Raw genomic sequence first — 17,709 nt, forward strand, 5'->3', positions numbered from 1 at the left:
GAACCTCCTCCACAGCTCTCGGAGACGACTCCGCGCACGTTCGTCCCTCGCCTCAAACGGGCCGTGCTGTTTTACCGACAAACATCGACATGAAAAACAATTTTAAAATGTTTCATTCCTGCTGGTTGTAGGAGCTGAATAGAAGTTGTGTTTGTTTGTTTAAGCGGTGGGGAAGATACAGTTATCTCAGTCAGCCGTGTGTGCATGTGTGTGTGTGTGTGCGTGCGTGTGTGTGTGTGTGTGTGCGTCTGTGCATGTGTGTTTGTGTGTGTGTGTGTGTGTTTGTGTGTTTGTGTGTGTGTGTGTGTGTGTGTGTGTGTGTGTGTGTGTGTGTGTGTGTGTGTGTGTGTGTGTGTGTGTGTGTGTGTGTGTGTGCGAGTGACAGCCACATAAAGAGAAAAAGAAAAAAAAACAAAGAAAATTCGCTTTTATATAAACAGAGGCTTTAAATATTTACATGAACACATCTTTGTAGGACTGACAAAGAGCTATCTGTTGACAGTCAGAGACAATCACTGAGGACCCTCCTTTAATCCACCAACACACACACACACACACACACACACACACACACACACACACACACACACACACACACACACACACACACACACACACACACACACACACACACACACACACACACACACACACACACACACACTTTACAAGTAGTACCGGAAATACTTAATCCCTGGGTTTTAGTCTAATGGGATCTCCAACAAATTGGTTTGTTTTGTAAAAGAATAGCTGCAACATTGTTCATGAATTAATTGTTCATCACTGCATTTTTTTTTTTAAATCAAATAAAACTAACTTTAATTGTAGTATATTTTGGCCACAACACATCAGAATTGGCTCAAGAAGTACGTTTTTTTCTATTAATTTACCGGTAATTGAATATTTTTAATATCAATTTTATTATTTGTAGAAGAAGTGGTAATGAAGTAATATTATTGTCAAGTGTTGATTGGATATTTACTTTTTTTTTTTAATGGAGGTGGTCGATTAATGTTGTTACTGTCCCTTAAACTGAGGAGACATATCACTAATACCTTCATTAACCTTCAGTCATTTTCACCACCGACTTAATGCATACTAGGTCAAAGTGCAGCGGCCAGCAGGCGTCAAGGAAACTGTCAGGGAGACACTCTGGACACAGTGGTCTCAGATGTCAAAGGTCAGCCAGAGAGCAGCATACTTCCAGGCTGGTCGGGGTCCTCCAGAGTCTTGCTCCATGATCATTCAGTATGAGAAGACGCTCTCCACCTCACTAAGTTAATGTCACATATACTAATGAATCCAGTTTATCTATATCTACTTTAAGTGGTTACATTAACAGAGCAAGAGGTAAAAAAAACTATGTGAAATCAAGTCTAATTCAATCTTATTTTTACTCAGAGATGGTCAAATTTAGCACATTACAATATAAAAATGTCACCTCATAATATCAGCCCTATAGTGGATAAACAAGTCTCCAATCAACACTTAACTCTAGACCTCCTCCTGTCTCAAGTGTTTAAGCTATAAAAAACACAAACTAATTAATCTATAAATAAAACAGATTAAGTTTGTCATCTGTTTTAATCATTTGAGAGCATATTGGCACTAAAAGTGGGCTCTAGTGCTTTGCTATTGCAGCTCAAAGTGTTTCTCCTCTTACATAAAACATGTATAAGTATATTTTTAGTCTTTCATAGAGGTATAAATAAGTATGATAGAGTACCACCTTTAGATTCTGGAGCAAGATTGACTGTTTCATTACTCAAAAACGACTAAATAACACAATATACAACTCTGTCTGCTCTGGTTTAACTTGTTAAGAGTTTTAAAAACAACACCATGATTCAGCCACAGTTATAAAAAGCTGGGGTCTCTGGGTCTCACCAGCTCCCCCCACTAACTCTGGCGGCCTGGTCCTACTTCCTCCATTGCCACCTATGGAACAAGTGTGGATATGACAGGCCAAACTCCACTCAACCCGAGGTGACAACCCAGCCCACACGTGCCTGCAGCTATGCAGTATTTCTATGCTGTATTCTCAGGAGCAAGAAAAAGACAATAACATGCTTTTGTTCACTTTTTTTTTTTAGCAAGAAAGAAACATTTAATTCACCAGCTTTGCATTTGATGTGAAGCTGAAATCATACATTTACTGTCAGGTACTTATATGTTGAATATCGACAATTTTATGATGTTATTTTGTGATTTAAAAAAAAAATGTATTTACTTTTTGTTTTGCATGCTTTCCCTTGACCTACTTTGTCTGTTTCAACGTGTAATTTCCTTCAAATCCAAGAGGAAAGAGAAGTGTTGAGAGTGCATCTTGGTCTCAATTCCACATTTTTTTCTAGAATTAATTTTGGTTTTACAATAAACAATGAGCCATCAATCAAAATAAACCCTAACAGCTCATTTCTGAGGAGTCATTTCAATAGCAGAAAGCAAAGAGTAATATAATATAAAGTAGCTGTCAGAGTTTCTGGTTTTGATTTTTGTGGTTTTGATAAGCTGCCAAAAACGGTGAGCTTTGGACTTTAAGATTATGGTGTAATCAACGCAATGAATATCAGTTAGTAATATAATAAACTCTTTACAGGATTTAGAATTTTCTAATGAAAGATAAGCTACTATAAGTGAATAATTAACTGATTACTCTACCTGATGTTTTGATAATGTGTGCGTGTAAAGCAGCGGGCTGAGCAACAGAAATACAAACACTGACTGTGACAGTACAAAATAAAAAATAGCCACACATGAGGGTGACATTTGCTGTCACTCTTTTTAAAACAGCAATTAAAATGCCATTGAACCACGTGCACTGGGATTTGAGCTCACAACCACATCCAGTTAAAGCAACTGGTGAGTTGAGCATTTATACAACATGACTGGTCCTAATCTCACAATGTTGGATGACCGCTGCTGTCATATAGTTGAGATTTTCTTTGTTTTGTTTTTTTTTTACAGTAGATGCTTCGAGCAAGCTGCCAGATTGTCTTGACAAAAACAAGCAGCACAAAACATCTGTTCAAAAGCATTTTATGCAACACAAGTTTATGCAAGAAGTAGTGAACTTAACGCACTCCTTCGAGCTATAAATCAGGCAAAACTGCATTTTGTTTCAAGTGACACTCAGTACAAAGTTGACAGAAAGTGACTTTTTTTTGCATTCTGTGCCAAAGTTTAGGACTCAAGACTGGACTTAGTTTGAAGTTTTGGAACTACTTGTGATTTGCTTATGATGTGGAAAGTTTCACCTGTTCCTTTTATGTTTTAAATCACTAAAACAATGTGTGCTATCAAAATATCTCCATGTCATAATACTGTGTTGGACAAAATGGACCCAGGAAGGCAAATGACTCATCCAACACCCGTGCTTTTAAAAGTGTTTTAAAAAAAACCACTTCCTTGATCACTTACTAGTACTTTCAAGTATTTCTCCGTTAATCAATACTAATTATAAGGGTATTGATGATCAATAGTTAAACTGTCTCACAACCTTATTATGAACTGTACAAGTAATCAAAAGCCTGACAAGCTGTTACTTTGCACTCATGATTGTATATTAGCTGCTATCTGTCATTCACTTCACAGATAACATATCAGCCTCCCTGTCCTTGTAAGACCTACAGTAATCTGCATATAGCCTACATTCACTATCTGTCTGGAGAGGAGAGTGTGTTCTCTGCACCCGAGCTGATGCAACAGACAACTGTGTGTCCGAGCGGTGGAAACATCAAACAGCCTCAAGGCATCCAAGACTGTGTTATGGTATACGGTAAACTGCGGTAATCGTCCCATGAGATATGAATAAATGCTCCCCCGGCGTATGTAACTTGTATCCTCTACTCCAATCAAGTCGGATCCTTTATGCAATGATGGCAAAATGGCATTGGGTATCAGATTTCTGTGAGATTCAAAGGCTTTTGCCACACAGTAAAACGATATGTACAGTTTGTGTTAAATGTTAGCGATACCGGGCCTCATACTTGGCCTGACGGTAGTTTTCAGTGTGCACAAGGTTTTAATTCAAGGCTTTGTTGTTTCCTTGGTAATTGTCACACAAACCACACAAAAAAAGGTTTCACTGCTTTACACAACATGAATGAAGGGGGTCACATGGGAAACCAAATGCAGGGTTCAAAAGAGGATTTAACGCCCTTGAATAGTGGTTTATAATCACTCAACTGATGATATTCTCCCTGTGTTTTCCTAATTTCGCAGTTTTTATTACCATTTTTTGTCCTCTGCAGCACTTGACTTCAGGATATCAGCATTATTTAAGTATATAAGATGCAAAATTTTCATCTAAGTGTCTTCTGTGAATATCAAAATAAGAATTCCAACTCTTCATTAATTGTATGTTATGTGATTCTGACAAGACCAGTAATGCCAAGCCAGTATGATATGGTGCCACCTGAGCTGTGATTGACCTTTAAAGTTACAGTTAAAAAGCTCCATCGCTCACTTTATTCAAAATATTCACTTTTTTCTTTTTTAAATGGACCAAATGCAGACAGTTTCCTCTCAAATCTAACATTAACCTCACTTCAGGCTTCTTAGTGACAGCTGTAATTGTGCAGCATTAGAGCAAATTGTGTGTTTAGCGTCACTCTGATCACACGAGTTCACACACAATTGTATCTGAGGTGTGTTTTGCTCCGAGGCTACGATCCTGCAAAAGCAATTACATGACTTCTCACGGCTTGATTGTTTAAACTTCAACATGTTCAAACTCTAAATGACCTTTAAGAAATGCCATACAGAGGGTATTTATTAGGTAAGTATATAGGAGTAGATTTAATATGATTACATTTGTTCTATACTAACTTGGAAGTCAGCTACAGCCCACCTAGTCTAAAAGCATGCCAGCCTTTCCAGTAAGATCATGTTTTTGTTTATTTTAACTTGTGAGCCTCATTACTGAACCACCTGCTCCTGAAATGCGCACACACACACACACACACTTCATAATGAACACCTGCAGTCACTTGTAGCCTCTCTCTCTTTTTTCTTTTTTACAATCAGGGCTCACAGTTTATTTAACATCAAGCAGCTCCAGTAAATCTTATTGATGTCACTTACTTCTTGTTGCCGCTCATCTCTTCAGGTTGCGTGTGATAAAGCTCCTTACTGAACGTGCTGAGCAGAGAGGATCACCGGAGCGGCTACTGATGTTTGATCTGACAAGGTAACACACATTGGAGGAGGAGGTTACTTCTCTGCTCTCTGTGGATTCACTGCACAACACTCACAGAGCCCTTTTTTCCCAATCAAAATGCTTCACTGAGAGAGAATCAGCTACAATATCACCATGAAAAGACTCAAAAAGGAAAATATACAGTGTAGAGTTATGGTGCAGGTGCAGGTGCAGTTGGTTCAAAACGTATAATTAAGGATAAAACAAGACAAGATAATCACAGATATTAGATAAGGAATATCACACAAAAAACAATGCTGACACTCTCTTTAAAGCTCTTTATAATAACTGCAGTTATCATATGATACAGTTAGAAAACTACAGGAGTTAAAAATGTAATGCAGCTTACTAAAAAAACACCCAAAGGTGAAAAAAACGACATTGAATTACTACCATAAGTCATACTAAAGCCACTGTTTAACTCACTTTTTGGGTATTAGTAGTAGCTGGTCCAACAAAGCGCTTGACCAAAACAAAACGCTCTTCCCTGCTGCGCATTTACGCACAAGGCGCCGTCTGATCGCGCAATAAATTACAACATGTCCACAAAACTTTAGACACCACGTACATGGCATGACTCATAATGCATTAAAAGTGTCATAAAAAGCACGATAAGGTCGCTAAAGTCCTGAAGGAGCGACTGACACGCTGTCAGCGAAATCAACTAAATGTGCCTCTTCACGTATGAGCACCAGACCTGCAGAAATGAGTTTAAGTTGTCCAAAAAAAATTCTTAAATCGGAACATGAGTGAAGGACTTACCGCTATAGGTTGATCTTTGGCTCTATGTGTTTGGCTCCAGTTGTCACCTCTGCGGTGGCATGAAGGTAAAGAAGTCGACTTCCAGCGCTCACTTTGTATGTGGCATTGTGCGGCGGCTGCACTCAGCATGCTGCCGCCTCTATCTGCTGGACCATCCTTCTGTCAACGCCACTCCTCCAGTGGGAGGTCAAACTGGTCCACTGCTGCAACATCATCCCTCTATCACCCGCCTCCCCACCACCAACACAACCACCAACACAACCACCTCCAACTACAACTAAACTGGAGTCTCTGTGCAGACATGCCAGCCAGGGTCAATGTTTGAACACACACAGTTCAACCTTAAGTCAGCAGTCTGTAGACGTTACTGAAAACATTAACATCAGGAAGGCATTTGTTGTCTATATAATTAAAATTACCAAAATTATTATTATTTTTAAATCTCGTTAAAATTATTTAAAAAAAACAAATATACATAAAGATATTGTTTATTTTAAAAGCAAACCTGCCCTAACTTTTTGGACATTAAATATTTATGATTTGTGCATTTTTGCATTTATATATCGGCATCTGCCCTGCTTCATTATTTTACCTTCCATAAACCTGAAGCCTACCTGTAGCATTAGGATATTGTTGTGATACTTTAATATGTTTTTAATCCCTTATCATACAGAAAATAATCCATGTAATATCCCCAAACTAGCATAGTGCTGATATTTATCAAGCATTCCATTACAATGTTGTGTCTTCATATGGGACATTTGGTGGGACTGTTTACATATTTCAGCTGTGAATTGTGTATTTTTAATCCACAGCGCCATCTGGTGGTGGAAATATGGTATTATTTGCTCTAATCGTCAAAGTTGTCTTTTTTTCTTTTTTTTTATGAACATCCAATTGTGTTCTGGTATATCAGAATCAAATAAAGCAGTAATTGCATGAAGATTTTTAGATTATTCATCAATTTATATTTAAAGCAAAGCTGTGGCATGATTCAGATACACCTTACAAATATTGGGGGGGGGGGGGGGGTCCTAATAATTTCAGCCCACATTATGCAACATATTGTCATCATCAGATCACAAATATTCTATACTATTATTATAATATTCTATGTATAAGAAAATACAACTTAAACCACTCTTCAAGTACAATTAAACATGATTTTTGTCCAGTCAGAAACGTATAAAACTTGATATTTTGTTGTTGGGTTTCTTTTTTCTCCAGGGTCACTCTCAATTTTGGGCATTTTTTTCATTCAACACCTCAAAGGATCATTAAACTTTCTGACTGTCTATAAAGTCTCTAGTTGGATGTTGAGAGATTTTATGCAAAGCCCCTGTGTTTCTGTTCATCCTTGCAGGGATAAAAAGAGAAATAAAGTAAATTAGTAAAGGCAGTTGATTGTCTTTGATCACATTTTCTCTTGGATTCAACTGGATATATCCTTGATGATCCCACGATTTAAATAAATGCTGATTTCCTCTTTTTTTGGAGGAAATCTGAAATACATTTTGCACATTTTTCCATCCATCTACAGCAGATTCAAACTGATTTCAAAAGCTAAATTTTTTCCTCAAATCATTTAGTTGGTGAAGTTTCTGTAAAACAGGAAAATCTTCAATATATTTACAATGTCTGCAGCAATATTTGCTGAATATACAGTCACTGCCCACTTCATTAGGTACACAATGTGCAAGCTAATGCAATCCAATACAACAGCTCTGCCATAAATTATACCTTAAAGAAGCTTATACATGATCAGAAAGGTGATAATTCTATTTAATGTTTATTATTGAGTTCATGGTGGGTGGTGGTGGTGGTGTACTGGAGGATTATAGCCTATTGAATGGTGTTTCAAATATTGTGTCCATCCCATTAACTTACATAAGGGGGGCAAAATATTAGGAACACATATTTGAACCCTGCATTATCACCTTTTCTAATAATGTCAACAAAAACTGAACATGTATAAGCTTCTTTACGGTATAATTTATGACAGAGCTGTTTTATTGGATTGAATTAGCACAGGTGTATCTAATGAAGTGGTTGTGTACACTTACCTGTCTGGGCGATGTCACAATAAACAAGGAAAGAGATGATTGGAGCTTATAATAAAGTTTACCAACAACCAGACACATAGTTTACCCCGGTTTACATGTTGTTATCTAATGATGTTACACTTACTTTTGTGTAGTTTTTTCGGTCAAAAGATGCACAGGTGCTCTGCAGTTTTCCAACGCTATAATGTAGCTATGTAGACTACGTTAGCTGTTACGCTACAATTGTCATGGATTAAAAATATATTTTCAAGGCTTTCCAAGTGACTCACTGCACTGAAATGTAGTAAAGTAATCTGGTATTGACACATTTGACAAACTGATAAAGGTAAAACTGGCAATATATTGTCAACGCAGTGCTGTCATTAGTTTTAAGAGCTAGTTTAAATTAGTTTTCTCGAAGTTTTGTGGCTGGTCACACGGTTCACGCATGCGCACTAATAATGTGTCAATTGATAGATCCTGCAGCCAGTGGTGGAAGATCTAATACAGCAATATAAAAAATACTCAATTACAAGTAAAAGTCCTTCAGGAAAAATCCTACTTAAGTAAGTATTGCAGTAAAAGTACTACAGTATTATGAGTGGTGTAGTTAAAGTATTTCAGTAAAAGTACTGCAGTATTATAAGTGATGTAGTTAAAGTATTTCAGTAAAAGTACTGCAGTATTATAAGTGATGTAGTTAAAGTATTTCAGTAAAAGTACTGCAGTATTATAAGTGATGTAGTTAAAGTATTTCAGTAAAAGTACTGCAGTATTGTGAGTGATGATCTTCAAGCTGCATTAAAAGTAACAGTAGAGGCGATTATCTGCCAGCAGAGGAACTATAGCAGACAGATGTTTATTTTATTTCACTTTATTAGTTTATTTTTTAGGGATAATGCAAATTAACATAGTACAACTTCAGCTTGTTACAAACATATGCATATAGAGATTGTAGCTATAGCTAGCTCCCATCTCCTCTCCCTAGTTAGGCTTTTAAAAGACAGATATCAATGTTACATACATGCAGCCCTGATGGCTACACATTGAGCAGTCACAGAACAGTGTTATTATTCAAGTTTGGATCATTTTTCTGCTGCCTGACTAATGCAAATTCAATATTGGTTCACCTCTTAGCTCACAAAGTTGATCAGTAAAGTAATTTAGTGTTGATCAAACCTACTGAACTCGATCCTTTTCTAACCCTTTATGCATAGGAAAAATCTGTAGTTGCTCAAAATGTCTCAAATTGAGTTAGGGTTAGGGTTAGTGACATTTCTTGGATGTGCAGATGACTACATGACTACTGTTTCATTTCAAACCTATTAAACCAGGGCTCAGCGGGTTTATCAGAGCTTGTTTGTAGAAAACAGCTGCGTGAAACTTATACAGCGCTCTAAAATCTAAACATTGAGCAAAAGGGGCCAACATACAGCTGCAGAGTTATTTACAATGCAACCTCCTTTACATTGCATATAGCCATTTGATCCACTATTATAAAATATGGTCTAATTAAGCTTTAACATATGTTACATAATTAGTATTGTAAAGGGTTGTGCAATAATGATGATTGTTTATAGACTTGCAGGGGAATCTAACTATGAAGATATGTTAATTTTTTTCTTAAAGATTCACAGTAAAGCTTGTTGTACATGTGGGAAATGATTGGTTTGATGTAATGTATAAAAGCTGGAATACAGCAGCACTGAACTGCAATTTAACCAGTGATTTTGCATAATTTTGCATAATGCATAATATTGGTTTCACCCATATCATCCAGTTTGGTCAAGTTTTGGAAACTTGTGCTGATGTGATTAATGTTCAAATGTTCAAAAGCTAAAACGTTGTCTTTGGCAATGTAACTCTTGGCTCAGACATGTTTTCATTTGTCTGGTTTTTGTGACTCGACCGGGAATCCTTGGCAGTGTCCTAAGCTTCTACAGATTAACCTTAGTTGCTGTGTAACCTCTTATTTAAACATTTCCCCGCAGCTCACGTTTCTCCTGCATGATATTCAGTAACTGGAGAATAATATTTAACCTGTGTGAAAATCATGTTCAATCATATAACTCACTTGGCATGTTAGACGTTTTCACGTGTCATCTAAGACACGCTCTGATACCTGACACTTTTTGGAAAATTAGGGGTTATTGACAAAACAAACCCGCGGAGAGGGACTTCTGCTGTCAGGTGACTTTGTTGACTTAGAGATATCATCTGTCTGAACTGTCTGACTGATTTGATAGCTGGTTTCTTTTTTTCTGAATTTTATGCATTTACTTTGAAACTGCTTTGTGTGTGAAAAGAGACTCACTAAAAATATATTCAATTTGGGCATACTACTAGGCAACGGGGATAAAATCTTTATTTTATATTGATAATTCACATCTACATTTAGCTATTGTACAAATTGATGTTTGGGACATTTAGATAAATTGTTCCTTATTAATAAAGATAATTTGTTTCTGTATCGTAAAAAACAAAATTACAAACATTTGGTATTGTCTCTAAGTGTGTAGTATTTATTGTGTGTTATGTCTTGTTTCACTGTAGCAACTTTCATTTTTGGTTCTTCTTCTAAGCTGTTTGGACAAAAATTACATGTATATGGATGAGTGTTATAAGACTTCTCATTGACTTCATGTGAGCTAGAAGTCAGAGAGAGATTGCGCAATTCTGACATTTTTGTATCGTTGCCATAGCAAAGATACTAATATTTATTGAATGTATTGTGTAACGTATTTGAGTAATAAACAGCACTTTACATGAACAAACCATAGTCAAGTGCTTTTACCATCAGTAAAATTTTTCCATAAGTAGAAATTTGTTCTCAAAACAATGTTTTATGTTTTTATTCATAACACAAAATATTTTTAAGGCTAACAGCAGTATGACTGAGACAAGTTAATGTGAAAGGGGATTGTCCCCCATACATGTGTGTATAATGCAAAACAGATGCTGTTTTACACATTAAAAAGCTCAAGCATGTCAGCATTTCCATGTTTGCCCTCATGTATACAACACATTTAATTCATGGAAAAGAAAGGCTGAAAAGCTGAGAGAGGGAAAGAGAAAAAGGAGATCATGAAGTTCAAACTTTACATCAAATTCAATCTCGAAACATAAAAGCCTAATAAGTATTTGACTTGATTTTCCCTTTAAAGGAGGCTTTCGGGGGTATTTGCATTGGCTTGTTGGCGCTTTGTAGTTTGAAACGTGTGTTCTGTGTGACTTTCTGATGCTGCAGTTTTGATTCCTGGTGTCTTTCCGCAGGGTTTTATTTTGTGCCAGCTCGTTCCTTTGAAGTGAAATTCCAGGAAATTCCAGGAAACATGTTTCCACCTCCCCTTTTGTCTCTCACTCTTCAGACCACACCATCACTTTAGAAATGTGCAAAATTGAGTTTTTATCACCAAGCAGGTCCGGTAAGTAGGTTCACCAGCTGGTAAATTAACAATTGTAACAGAGGCAGAGATTCACTATCAGATGTTTAATTATTTGTAGTGTTGTTGTCTTTCTGGGTGAATTATTTCTTATGTGTTCGGGAAAAATAGGTTGAATTTTTCTTCCCATCAACCACAATGATAATTCCCTTCCAGTCATTTGAATAACTAATACAAAGTCAAATGGAGGTTTATTCTTATGTTTAACCATCATTAAATATAAAAGGCAAAAAAAAATGTATTTCTTGATATTGCATCTCCAGACAAAGTGTAAAATATCAGCTCTTCTGTGTGGCTATAAAACATATCTGATATCAATAACTTTTCAAACAACACCACGGAGATATGGAAATACAAATAAGTAATGCTAAAACATGGAATAAAACTGACGAAATAAGCAAGGCAAATAAACAGATTAAGTTAAAAGTGTTAAATTGGAAATAAAATTAAGCTGAAATAAAGTAAGACAGGTAGAACGGGAGGATAAAAAGTAACTAAGGTTACTAAAATAAACAAACTTTTTTTTTTTTAAACACACCGGGATACTAGGAGTGACACAAAAGACAAATGCTGGATGCACTGAGAGTAAGAACAGGTAATACCAAAGTAAAACTGAAAACATGACAGTTTTTTCATTCCCTGAATTTGATTTTAATATGTGGTCAGATCTTATTATGACTTGGTGGCTCCTAACAGACAATTATAACAATGTCATGAATACAATATTGTTCTGATACGGTTTAAATGTATTTTGTTCATAGCATTTATTTTGTAGGCATGATGAGAAATGGCCGTGATGCTATGGTTTGTAGATGTTCTCATACCTCATACAGCTGTGAGGTTTCAGTGTAATATGCAGCAGAGCTCTATGAAAGGAAACAGAAAAGCAAGCTCTGAACTTTAGTGAAAATAGATTATATATACAGTCAATCCTAAAGCCTGGTTTGATCCAACTTGAATTGAATGTGCTACAGAAAACACAGGAAAAGCTTATCATGCCACATACAATAATGTGCAACAATTTTAGGGCATTTTAGGTGTTTACAGTCTTATACGTAATGCTGTACCATAAGGGAGGCGTCCCCGATGGTATTTATTCTGCAGCATGACAACAGCCCCAAACATACAGCCAGAGTCACAAAGACCTATCCACAGAGACAAGAAGTACAACGAGTCCTGAAAACAGATGGTTTGGTTTCCACAGAGCCTCAACACTAAAATCCCAACATCACAGAGTCAGTCTGGTGTTACATGAAGAGACAGAAGCAGCTGAGACGCCGAAATCCACAGAAGAAGAAATGTGGCAACTTCTTCAAGATGCAGGAAAAAAATGACCTTCCAAGTATTTCTGTTTACTGGACTTTATATAGAATAGAATATGTCTTTATTGTCATTGTACAAGTTCAACAAAATTGAAAGTGCATGCAAACAATAATGATATAAACTAATTAACAGGCTTCTAAAAGAATAAAACACATACCACACACAAAAACATTCACATTGTGCAGATATTGCCCGATTCATATGGATATTCCACAGTGAGTATTGAGTATTTCTGGCATAAAAACTGTTCTTTAATCTGTCAGTCCGTGCTTCCAATGTCCTGATATGAAGTTAATTGATGAATAAAAACAACAAATGGCATTCATTTTGGAATCATCCAAACTTTGCTTTTAGTGGCTAAAACATTTGCACAACACTAACTTTTTAATGCATATTGAAGTCAATTCCTACTCATAAAAGTTGCTCAGTTATATATTTGTGTTGATTTTTATAATAAAATAAAGCTGTGTATTTTACATTACCTTTCCATTTGACTGTTGACTAGGTTGAGCTGGTGAGTAGCAGATGTACACTCTATCAGTCTTCGTACTGTACAATGCAATGCAAAGATAAATCTAATTTGTGTCTATAATGACCCTGAAAGGTGGCATCATGTGGCATTATAACAGTGTTTATGAGGTGCATTGACGTACAGATACAAACTCTGTACTGTTGCAATTCCTCACAATCTGTGAACCGACTAAATGAGTGAGTAGTTTTCATGTAACTGTTAATCTATCACAAAAGAAAAACACACATAACGCTGAGCAGCTGATGTGTCCCTTCAGGTGTGGTTTTAACCTTGAAGGAGAAATGTGTACCTTCATGTTATTGCTCTGAAGAGATTGAACATTGTAGTGTGGTTTATATCTTGTGTTGGTTCATTTAGCCCAATAGCTCTTTCTTTGCATCTTATTGATTGATGGGGCTTCAATACAATGCCTGATGTAGTGGTGGTTATAACTGGAAACAATGAGGTTAATTAATTTCCTTACAGAAGGAAATGCAAAGTTAAAAACCTTCAACTGCATGTCTTACTATATGAAAACAAAATGAGGTTACTCCCTTCTTAAAAACTGTTTGAATGGGAATTTAACATTGATGTGTTTGTATATTATTTCACCTTGTTGTTAAATATTATAAACGTCAGATCTGGCAGCTGCAGCTTGCCAATGTAAAGCTACAAAGTCAGTAAAATATCTCCAGAGAAAGAAAGAAATAAAGAAAGCTCTTATATTTTCCAGCCTTTTTAAACTTGGTATCATCAGTCCTGCATCTCCCCCTGCTGTCCAATTTGGGCATTACACGTGGAGCAGCTCAATCTCATTATGTGGTTAAAATATTAACTGCATTCTATAGGCAAACAGTGTTTTTATAAGTTAAATATAAGTTAGTAAAAAAATCACATTGACTGTTTTTTGTTTGTTTGTTTGTTGGTTTTATGTTTTTTGTCATTTATTCATCCTTTGATTCTGAACATGTATTGTTTGGTTTCAGTTATTAACGCTTCTTCTAGTCCAATAATCAATATATCCAAACTAATCTAATCGTATTACTAGTTACTAAAAACACATTCACAAATCAGTGGCAATCATTCTTAGTTTTTAGAAACAATTCAAAGCAACAACTCTATTTTATACTATGGTGAATGATTTATGTCATAGAATTCAAAGCTATTTGTTGTACCGTAAACGTATAGTACATTCAGACATTTTTTATTGTGTTTGTCCTCTGTGTGAAGCACTTTGGATCAATATGTTGTGCTAAAGTGTTGAAGTGTGTCCAATTATTTGTAACAAATTATAGCTGCCATTTTACCAAAAGAGTCGAAACAACAGCTCTGCTATAAATTCTACATTTATGAAGTTTATACATTTTCAGTTTTTGTGGACATTGTCAATGATAATATTATTCATAATAATAATATTCAGAAGTGACAGTAATGACGTCTCACCTCTGGTCAACAATGTCAAAATCTGCTGTCAGTTCCTGTTTATAGAGGTGAAGGCTGCACTGTAACTCTGTCACCAGCAGATGGCGCCAACATGTTCCTCTGAATCAAATATTTTACTGTAAGCTAAAGAAAACAAATCAAACTCCATTGTACTGCTGTTTGTTTCTTTTATGCTGATCCTCATCTCAACATTGCAGTTTCAGCATTTTGTAGTAATATTTTCTTGTGGATTCATCTTTATTTTAAGAGGTGACAAAACTAATTTACTAGTTTTTAAAAGCAAAGAAAGCATCAGAGCAATCAGAGTATTTAACAACATCAGTAAATATTCTGTTGAAATTCATTACAAAGTCAGCAGAATATCAAAAGCAGAAGTCACCATCTTTAATACATTTATTCTAAAGAGAAAATAACTAAATCCTGAACGGCTCAACGTCTTTAACGTTTTTTAGATGAGATCAAAAGTTTATTTAGTTTATTTAAAAGTTTATAAGTTTTGATTTTACATAAATATAAAAAATAAAAAACAATATCTGTGACAACAAATCAGATCTGTTGAAGAACAAAAGAACACTACTACTAATGCTACTAATCAGGTTAAAAAGTAATAATAAATAAAAATCAGTTTTGATTTGTACCTTTAAGTTCAACCTCATATGATTTTATTTATCTTCAAATAATATGATCTAAATAGATACTGTCTTTTAGATACGTCTTTTAAAAGTGACTTTAAAAGAAAAGAAAAACGATTATTCTATTATTAAGATTCACAGGTCTGTTTTTTACTTGAAAACCAGTTTGGATCATGTGTTTCATTGAGCAACAACATTCAGTGACCCTCAACATGAAATCAAATCTGCTTCTGGAAAAATTAAAGAAAAAGTAAAATCAAAATGTTGATAACACAAACCTTCCTGAACATCACAGAGAAATCTCAGTTTGACAGATTTTGATATCAGTGGTTTTAGCATCATCAGCTGGTCCAATACTGAACAAAGGGAAGAGTTTCTCAGTGAAAGTGTTTCTGTAAGTGTAGATGTGAGTCTCGTCTTCAGGGTCGTAGAAGGACACCTCCCCCCTGTCATAGTCCAGCTGGACTCTGATCCTCTGGAGACTCTTCTTCTCTGTGACAGTCTTATTAAGACCATTAGTGTATTTTCCACTACGATGAACTAAACACCAGATTCCATATTCTGGTGAAGCAGTTATCTTTCCCTTCCTGTCAAATGACTCTTTAGCCAAACCCATATTCCAGTCAGGATGGTCTCCCACCTCCACCTCCCAGCTGTGTTTCCCTGAGCTGAACCCCTCAGAGCCCAGAACAGTGGGATACTTAGTGTTTCTCTCTGGATTATCAGGGAGCTGCTGCTTTGTGTCTCCATCTCTCACACTGGTCAGATCATCAGACAGATAGAGCCATCGGCCAGCAGTGTTTGGGTCCAGAATGACAGGACTGAAGTGGACCTTCTCCTTCATCTTCTCCCAGACTCTGAAGGACAGGTTGCCCAGGTGTTTGGCCTCATCTATCAGAGCTCCTGAGACCAGCTGTGGATCTGACAGTGAGCTCTGGGCTCTGGCTCTGGTCTGAGTGGGTTTACAACTGCTGAGGAATGACACGTTGTGTTTCTGCAGGTCTTCTTCAACAGCAGAGATACTGTCTGACAGAGAGGAGATCTGCTCCTGAATCCTCTTCATCTCTCTGCTCATAGTCTTCCACTTCTGCTCCTCTTCCTCCCTCAGAGCTGCCAGTCTGGACTCCTCTTCCTCTTTCAGGAACTGGTGGAGCTTGTTGAACTCTGCTCTGATCTGCTTCTCTGTGGACAACAGCTGCTTCTTGGAGTGTTGAATCATTTCATTGTATGTTTTCTCCACTTGTTCATATTTGTCCTTCTTGTCCTGTAGAGGCTTTAAGTCAGATTTCAGCTGGTCCTTCAGGTCACTGACTGCTTGTTCTACAGGAACCACCTTGTGACCGTGGTGGAGAGAAAACTCACAGACAGGACACACAGCTCTCTGTTCATCTTTACAGAACCAATAAGGGACTTCTGGATGTTTGCTGCACACCACCTCCACCTTCTTTTCTGCTTTTTCTGTCTCAGATGATCCAGCTTTCTGTCTCCCAGCAAATGAGTCAGCTAGTTCCTTCAGTGTGAAGTCCACAAGTAGATAATCCTTTGAAGATTTTCTCTTACAAATGGGACAGTTTTTGTTTTTAGCTTGTTCCCAGAATTTTTGCAGACAGCTTGAACAAAATTTGTGGCTGCAGCTCAGAGACACAGGATCTCTGAAAGTCTCTGAACACACATGGCAGCTCAGGAAACGTTCAACAGGAGCAATTTTCTCAGCCATTTTCTTTGTTGTCTAAATGATCTTTCAATAGTCAGACTCACCAAGTTACTGTTCCTTCACTTGATCACTTCAAATCCTTCAAACGAATGTTTTCCAGCAGAGATCTCACACCCTGTAATGGCGTCTCAGCTCTGATCAACAATGTCAAAGTTCACTTTAAGTTTTAACTGTCTGTAAATTATTAACATCAGGAAATGATGTGATGTAGCTTTGTCACCAGCAGATGGTGACGTCAGGACGTCTTTCAGAGGTCAATTTTTATTTCATCATTCATTGCAGTAAAATTTACTTGTACAGACATCTGTAGGTTAAATAAAATAAAATACTCACGCCTTAAAATTTTGATTTACTTTGTTTTTATTTCTACAGCTCAGAAAAATCCTATAAACATGAAACAAGGAGAGGTTGGTGATTTCATCTTCCATGTGAGGAGTGAACATTTCAAAAGACACTTATCCGTTTTTTAACATTTGTATTTTATATATCTGTTACAGGAAACATGTTTTGCTAAAATGACATTATGATTGTGTTTATTACTTAATTTATTTCCCCTACTTGTTGTCTTTTATATAGATGCTTATTCATTCACCCACTGATAATCTTTAACCTTTTATTTCAAGTATAAGGAGGAATTAT

At 36.4% G+C, this 17,709-nt stretch overlaps 2 protein-coding genes across 3 annotated transcripts in view; both read right to left on the reverse strand.

Annotated features, from left to right (window-relative positions):
• slc4a4a (solute carrier family 4 member 4a) overlaps window positions 1-5,102 on the reverse strand; it is a 60,894-nt gene extending 55,792 nt beyond the window's left edge. For both annotated transcript variants that reach the window (XM_062417977.1, XM_062417975.1), the window contains exon 1: window positions 5,086-5,102. In XM_062417977.1, the coding sequence (XP_062273961.1) occupies window positions 5,086-5,102 (17 nt within the window). The remainder of the gene's footprint in view (window positions 1-5,085) is intronic.
• A 10,543-nt stretch (window positions 5,103-15,645) lies between these two features.
• LOC133979692 (nuclear factor 7, brain-like) lies at window positions 15,646-17,073 on the reverse strand. Its single transcript, XM_062418264.1, has one exon. The coding sequence runs from the start codon at window positions 17,071-17,073 to the stop codon at window positions 15,646-15,648; it is 1,428 nt and encodes a 475-aa protein (XP_062274248.1).
• Window positions 17,074-17,709: the final 636 nt, after the last annotated feature.

The sequence above is a fragment of the Scomber scombrus genome, chromosome 4 (assembly GCF_963691925.1).
Source record: "Scomber scombrus chromosome 4, fScoSco1.1, whole genome shotgun sequence".
In the NCBI taxonomy this organism is placed as follows: domain Eukaryota; kingdom Metazoa; phylum Chordata; class Actinopteri; order Scombriformes; family Scombridae; genus Scomber; species Scomber scombrus.

Coding starts and splice junctions, on each gene's coding strand:
- LOC133979692 (XM_062418264.1), bottom strand. CDS start 17,073: ATGGCTGAGAAAATTGCTCCTGTTGAACGTTTCCTGAGCTGCCATGTG.